This window comes from Magnolia sinica, chromosome 2 (assembly GCF_029962835.1).
Source record: "Magnolia sinica isolate HGM2019 chromosome 2, MsV1, whole genome shotgun sequence".
In the NCBI taxonomy this organism is placed as follows: domain Eukaryota; kingdom Viridiplantae; phylum Streptophyta; class Magnoliopsida; order Magnoliales; family Magnoliaceae; genus Magnolia; species Magnolia sinica.
The window spans coordinates 136,658,537-136,666,003 of record NC_080574.1 but is presented as its reverse complement, the minus strand read 5'-3'; the positions used below and the strand labels follow the sequence as shown (position 1 = coordinate 136,666,003).

Sequence of the window (7,467 nt, the reverse complement as noted above, 5' to 3'; positions counted from 1 at the left end):
ACATCACGGTGGGGCCTATAGAAGTTGGTGACGTCACTTCAGTTACGCGTCTCTCTACTCAACCTGTCAGTATCTAATCCGCGTCCGCATTCCATACTCCGTCAGCTGAGACTGGGAGGCCTCTGTCGAGTAGGTTTTGGGTTAAACGCGTTGGATAATTAATGATAATTCGTCTCCTAATGAATAATCCGTTAAGCTTCTGTACTGGATCAAAACGGTTCACATACTTTATTCTTCAATGAAAGAACAAACAACGGTCACATTCATACAAAATATCTTGTACTTTAATCAAATGGCCAAGATAAAAATTAGCCAATTGAGATAAACTAATGTAGAAAATCATCTATCTGGTATTATGTACAACCAAAATAAATCTATACACAAAATTTATATCTACAGATCAGATCCACTCTCAACTTCTATATATCATATAATTGACGACGAACTTTCCTTTCTAATCCAACGCGACGGATCGGATTCCCCCTCTTTCCTCTCTCATAAACCCCTGGAAAAACTCAGTTCTCCGCCAAAACTCCTCCGTCCCTTCCCGCCTTCCCCCATTTTATCTTCTTCCAAAAACATTCCCCAGTCTTCTCGAAGGAAAACATAAAATAAAATCCCCAGCTTCCATTTCTCATCTCTCTGGTACCGCAGTTTCCATCAGAGAAGAAGAGAGAAGGGAAAAAAGAAGAAGCCATGGCTACTTCAAGAGATATTCAAGAAATCGTTTCAAAGCTCTCATCAGAGAAAGTCAAATCTCGAGAAGTAATTCATTTATTTTTAATTTTAGTTTATTAAATCTCATCAGAGAAATTAAAATAACTGTCGGCAAATAGCTTCATTTTTTCCTCGATCGAGCCGGCATTCCGTGTGATCCAGACTGTTCTTGTGGTGGGCCTCACCATGGATGGAGCTATATTGAAGTGAGCTCCCATGGTGGATTATCCTAGTCGTCTGAACGGAAAATATACACCTTGCTGTCAGGTTTTTCTTCATTTGCGCGAGTGGGCCCCTGCTTCAGCCATCCAAACCGTTGATATGATAGTTCCCACCGTGAATGACCAGTGCACTATAATTCTTCCAGGTTGGAAGGTTCTAACTGCAGAATCGTTGGCCTTCTTTGTTTGGATTGAATTTGGAGCGTGCCATATGCTCTTTCTTGACCGTCAATCTGCTAGCGGCTGATCTTGCAGTGTGGGGTTTCCCGTGGCCCTATTAACTGTCTGGATTGCTGAATCATGGGCCCCATAGGTACAAACTGAAAACTCACACACACTGAAGAAATTGCCTGTTCATACTTCTTATAGTACCTAAAAAAGCAAACATGATGAGCAGTTCATCTGGAGTGGCTATGATTATCTGGTCGAAGAGATTTTCATTCCAATGCCCACATGGTGGGGCCCGTAATGCCGAAATGGGCTGGTTTGAATTAAAATGCCGAATATATTGTGTTTTTACTTTCATTTGATGGATTGTAGGAAGGTGTTAAGTTGTTGAGTAGCTGGATGGAAGGTGAAAGGTCGTTCGGTTTCTGTAAATTGCTTGGCCAGAACACTGCAAGGCTTGGACCTAATGAGATTCCGCATGGTAAGATTGGATTTCGATGCATGTGTTTACTGTGGGAGGGGTTTCTTAGATTGTTTATTTTTTTTTTCATTTATCGATTGCAGCGGAAACATGGCCGTTTATTATTACGTTGCTCACGAAATGTATTATGTTGGAAATATCGGCGAGTAAAAGGCGATTGCCAAAGCTGTTTTTTGCAAAGACTCTTCGGAGTGTCATTCAACATGCTGAAGATGCCAAGTTTTCAGGTTAGCGATGGAATTCTATGATGGTTTTATTTGCGCATTTGTCTACTGTTATCTTATTTTATGAGAAATTTGAATAAATTTGATTGGTGGCGTTTGAGTAAAAAAAAGACAATGGGAAAGGAAAGATGCGAATTTATGTTTTGGGTTGTGAGATATTTTTTTTCCTCTTAATTTATTTGAGAAAATGACAAATGTAACACCCAAATGGAATTCCATAATGGTTACATACAGAATTTTGCAATTGGCAAAATTAGAACGGAGACAGAAAAACCGAGACATGCAATATGCTCATCTCAATGGCTCTCTCTATTGTGTGGATACAGGGGATGTTGAGATGGATGTGTGGGAAGTCTAAGAAGTATTGAATTAGGAATGATGTCTTCCAAACCAGCCTAGAGTATGTCCCAATAAGGGCCTGTTTGGATTCTTGGAAAGTAAAGGAAAGGAAACATTGTTTACAATGAAACTCACTATTGTTGTTTGGCAACTCTTTCTTTGTGGGAAACACCATTTCCCTCTTTCTATCTTTGTTAGAAAACAAACAAATTTATTTTCCCTTCTTCACCCCCTAAGAAAGACATTATCCCATGATGGAAGGATAATAGATTTCTCAAGGGGTTAAGCCCAAATGCGCTATCATCCATCTTCAATCCCCCACATGTGCCACATGTCAAAGTGCCAAATGAGCCATTAACAATCATCGATCATGCCCCACATGTGCCACTATGCCACATATGCCAATGTGTCACATGAGTCACCATCAATCTTTTGTGCCCCACATATGTAAAGCGTCCCACGTGTGCCAACATGCCATATGTGACACTATCCATCATCTCTTACGCCCCACATGTGTAAAGCATCCCACATGTGTTGGTGTGCTGCATGTGACACCATCAATCTTCTCTTATGCCCCACATGTGCTAATGTGCTATGTACTATCATTAGCCCCACATGTGCAAAGCACTCCACATGCGCCAGTGTGCCACATGTGCCATCGTCTGTCTTAGATTGCTCCAAATATGCTACTGTGCTAATGATGCAATTTGCACATGTGCTACCATTTGGTTTCAAGTGCCAATGTGTCAAATGTGCCAACTTGTGTCTTGTGCCAGGTGCCATTGTACAACTTCAAGCACCTCACATGTCAAGCACCCAACATATTTTGTGTATGCCACATGTGCCAGTATCCATATTCAAGCACCCCACGTGTGCTACATATGCCATATGCTAATTTGGCACATGCTAGTGACTATCTATAAATTTTTTTTTTTTTTTTGCCAAACAACAAATTTGATAATAGATCCTAAACTTCTATGAAAATATTGTATAAAATTTAAAAAAAAACAAAGAAAACAATGTTTCCTTTCCCATAGTTTCCTAGAAATAAGGTTTCTCGAGAAAACACTATTTCCTTTCCTATGCTTTTCCTGAATCCAAACAGGCCGTAAGAGAAAACTGATGGAGAGTTGATTGAGATGGTTCAATCATGTGTAACGAAGACTGCCGACAGCTCCTGTAAGAACTGAAACATTAACTAGGGTGGAGGGGCCTGAAAAGAAGGTGAGAGGGAGGCCTAAAATGCCTTTCATTGAGGTGGTGAGAAGGAATAGGACTGCTTGTCCACATACTGAGTGTAGGAACTTAAATAAGAATGATGGCAAAATTGGAATCATGAAGCCAAATCCTGCTCTGGATTCCTCTCCCTTTCGCTACTCGTTTATGCTTGTTAACAATTATTAACAGACACTTCACTACTCCCGCACCTACATCAGTTGTTGCTTTGCTTCACGCTCCGTGCAACTGTAGTTTCGGATCAATCTGGATTCATGCTTTTATTGTATTCTGGTTTGTTTGTTATTGACATCTTTTACTTTTCTTATCATCATCATCTTGGTTATTACATATTTTTGTGTCCCTTAATCCTGAACAAATTTGGTCATGCGTCTCTTTTATTTGCTGAATATGTATATTTTTGATGGATAAGATTTCTAAATTTTATTGCAAAGAAGAGGATGGCAAGGATTCATCATAGAAACAGACCGACAGGCCCAACAAGCTTACAAGATACCCCTCCCTCCCCAAATACATTAACCGAATAGCTACAATCCCCTACCATCTGCTTTGCTGTAACCACACTAATTACACTCTACCCACATATTCAACATACATTTGTATGCTGCACATTGAACATGTGAACGACTTTGTAATAAATAGGTGTTTTTACTAATCAGAAGTGAATTGTAACTTTGCCACGATGTTGTAGGGATATGTAGATTCAAATGGATGCAGAAAATAATGGCTGGAATTGTTCTATACTTAGAATAAGAGGGGAGAACGAAGACTAGACAAAGGATTATTAGCTATTCGAATAAAGCTGAAGGCAATAAAATCTCAAAACTAAATGTCCAATATGTTGTAGGCTAATGAAAGCGTTACTCACTTCCCTAATTGTTTAACACTAAACCAGTAACCTAATTTAACTTTCTTCTAAAATTAACTTGGTAATCAAGTCTACTCTAAAGAAAGAAAGACCTAATACCATTTGTACCCGTGCTTCCATTAATTAAACCTGATATTGAACCCAAAAAACCCCACTTTTGGGTAAAGTGCAATATCTAGGCTAAAGTGCAAGGTTGGGCATGATCGTGTTGGAATGCGTAGGTGGGCTCCTTGCTCTTCTTTCAACCACCTACTTGAGCACGTCCTTTCCACTTTTGGGCACGCGTGTGTTTATTACCTGATATGGGGGAAATCCATCTGCATGCACGCTTTGTGCTTAGTGGTATGCCTGGCAACTGTCCTTCGTGATCCTTCTCTGCTTGCTTGCCCTTTGGGGTGTGTGTATTAGTTGTGCTGGTGGTTAGTACCAGGTGGGAGCCGGTTGCACCACTTTTGCCAAACTACGCACTTACATCTGCCACTATAACAGGTGTGCAAGATTGGAGAGGTCCATCAGTCGTGACATGCTGTGTAGATGCCATCATGTGGGCCACAATGTTTGAAAGAAATGGATGGATAAAAAACTGTTTTAGCCATCCATTACTTTGATACACCATGGCCCACCCGATGAGTTGAACTACCTGATTTTTGTACCAAAAGATCCGCATATTGTATCCTACTTCCACCTGATGGGCTGCTCGCATCTTGCATCCTCACACCTCAGTGACACGTGCTGGAATGTAGATGGGCATGGCTATACGTGTACATGGCCTTAACAAGCCTCTCACTCACCTCTGTGTGTGTGTGTGCTGCGCGCGCGCATTGTGTGCATATGTATGATTTTAGCGCAACCACCCACCCACCATACATACATATGTGTGTCTGTGATCCAATATAGTTGACTGCATGGTTGCCTACCATGCAGTTGAGTTGTGTGGGCTCCACTATGATATATGCATGAATTCAAGCCTCCATCAGATTCTCTCTTGTGAGTTAGACCAAGGGGCGAAAAATGAGGCCAATGCATGATTCAGGTGGGCTACAACATAGGGAGACAGTTGGGAGGGGATTCCCACCCTTGATTTCAGTGGTGCCCACCTGAATTCCAAAATGGCCTGACTTTTGGTGTGCCTTTTCATCCAAGGTAGATGAAGGGGCTGAATGGCCCATATTCCATGCACACAACGGTGCGGCCCATACAAAAGGAAGGATGGGTGTCCCCTCCTAACTGTATTCCTTTGTGTGGCCCCGACTCATAGACCAGCTTGATTTTTGCGCCCCGCTCCTAACATGATGGGACACATCGGATGGTTGGTTTGGATGTCATAAACACATTTCGGGTGGGCCCCAGGATGGTTGACTGCATCCCCCATATATATGCACCTAAAAACACATTGAATGTATATGCACACACACACAAATGTACCATAGGGATTGCTGAACTCAATGAAGCAGAATTGCGGGCTTTGCTCATGGGAATGGAAGGTCTATCCGGAATAACCCTAACACCAAACACCCCCCTCTTTCTCTTCAAAGGGGATTCAATAAAGACCGTCAACTGGGCTTCTTCCATGGTCTATGGATGAAAACCCGTGGTGATTGTCAAGATGGCTGGACTAAATTAGGGGACTGAAGGAGACTATCTTGGCACTCTTCATTTACATTAGTGGGGAAGGAAATGATGTAGCGGATGCCTTGGCAAGGATGGATGCTAACCTCCAATCATTTCTGATTGCATACTCTCCCTTCGTTGTAATATTTTCTCTCTCAATAGAATTGTAAGCTTATCCTTCTAAAAAAGAACATGTGCATCTGACGCCTTATTTATAATGAAGTGTACTATGGGCCCACTCGCTAGCAATTCATCACTACAGAATATTTGATTTCAAATTCCACAATTAACTCAGTTTATGTCAAAAGAAAACTTCTAGTTAATGTTCTTCATGTTTTTGGTTATCCATCAAGGAAAGAGCATGAATAGAGTTGAATCATCCTGAAAACCGATAATAAATTTCTTCATGTTTTTTGTTATCAATAAAGGAAAATGAATATTCTTCAAGTTTTGTACGATGTGATTATATTTTACGTTTTTTTTTTTTTAAAAAAATTTAAAATTTAAAATTTTATTTATTAATAAAAGAAAAGGGTATCTATGATAATTGGAGCAGGATAGAATAAGACTAGTGTTTGACTAGGGGGGAAGCATTTAATATGGTTGGAGTGTATTGCTTGCTTTTGTAATAAATGGGGTGTGGATCTTTTGGTCTTTTGCCTTAGTGAATGCATTCTTCATTTATCCATAGAGCTTGTTGATTTCAACTAGTGTAGCTAATGAATGGAAGTTTTTTCTTAGGCAAGACGTTGCCTCTCTTGTCCGTAGTGAAGTTGCTTTTCAGCCATATCTGGGATGTTATAAAGGATGTTCCAAGCTTCCAATCTGAATATGGCATTATTCTCCGGCATCTTTTGGCAGTGAGAGAATACCGCTTTCACATGAGGAAGCGGGTTTATAATAGTGAGTTCATGTTTGTTAAAATAGGGTTATACTTATCTGAATATTCAAACCGCTGCATCTGATATTTTTCCATGCTATTGTCCAATTCGCTTGGCCTTCTTGCTGGCAGGTTTGGTACTTCTATTCAGCAGTCAGGTACAAATGGCCATGGGTGGGAAAAATAGTATCCAATCTAACACCAAAGAAGAAGTTTTCCGTTGCATCCTCACACTCCACTCCCTCTTGGAAAACCCTCCTGGTGATTTCCCCGATAATCTAAGGGAAGATCTCATTAAGGGGTTTGTTGGAATTTTCTCGCATGTAAGGTATTCCATAAATTGTGCCTCCTTTGTTTTGATCTGACATGGCCAGAAGCCTTTCAGTCAATTTATTCTTACTTGTTTTTTGTCATCCCCTCGACAGTTTGAAATTACTGATTATGCTTGCATGCACTACATTTTCCCCTTTTCTGAACATTATCAGGGAGGAGGGGAAAATTTCACGCAAACTCATTGAATGCATCAATATGTTCTTGATAAAAGATGGCCCAAATCTGGGCTCTCAGTCCATGGAAATCCATTCCGCCATGCAGGGATTTATGTTCCGCTGTTGGCTCACAACTCATGATCGTGGGTTGAAGGTAATAAAACAAGTGTTAATCTTTTGATTTCTGTTCTTTGTAAGATAGTATCTTATGAATGGTTTGTTTTCTTTTTGTAG

At 40.5% G+C, this 7,467-nt stretch overlaps 1 protein-coding gene across 6 annotated transcripts in view; it reads left to right on the top strand.

Annotated features, from left to right (window-relative positions):
• The first annotated feature begins 430 nt into the window (after positions 1-430).
• Positions 431-7,467, top strand: part of LOC131237824 (serine/threonine-protein kinase ATM) — a 158,265-nt gene continuing 151,228 nt past the window's right edge. For 2 of the 6 annotated variants that reach the window (XM_058235829.1, XM_058235827.1), the window contains exons 1-6: positions 448-765; positions 1,479-1,587; positions 1,671-1,814; positions 6,607-6,768; positions 6,878-7,073; positions 7,231-7,387. In XM_058235829.1, coding sequence (XP_058091812.1) covers positions 697-765; positions 1,479-1,587; positions 1,671-1,814; positions 6,607-6,768; positions 6,878-7,073; positions 7,231-7,387 — 837 coding nt within the window. In that variant the 5' untranslated portion in view covers positions 448-696. Of the gene's footprint in view, positions 766-1,478; positions 1,588-1,670; positions 1,815-6,606; positions 6,769-6,877; positions 7,074-7,230; positions 7,388-7,467 lie in introns of those variants that run through there. The other 4 variants (XR_009167430.1, XR_009167429.1, XM_058235830.1 and 1 more) reach the window with 4 other exon arrangements.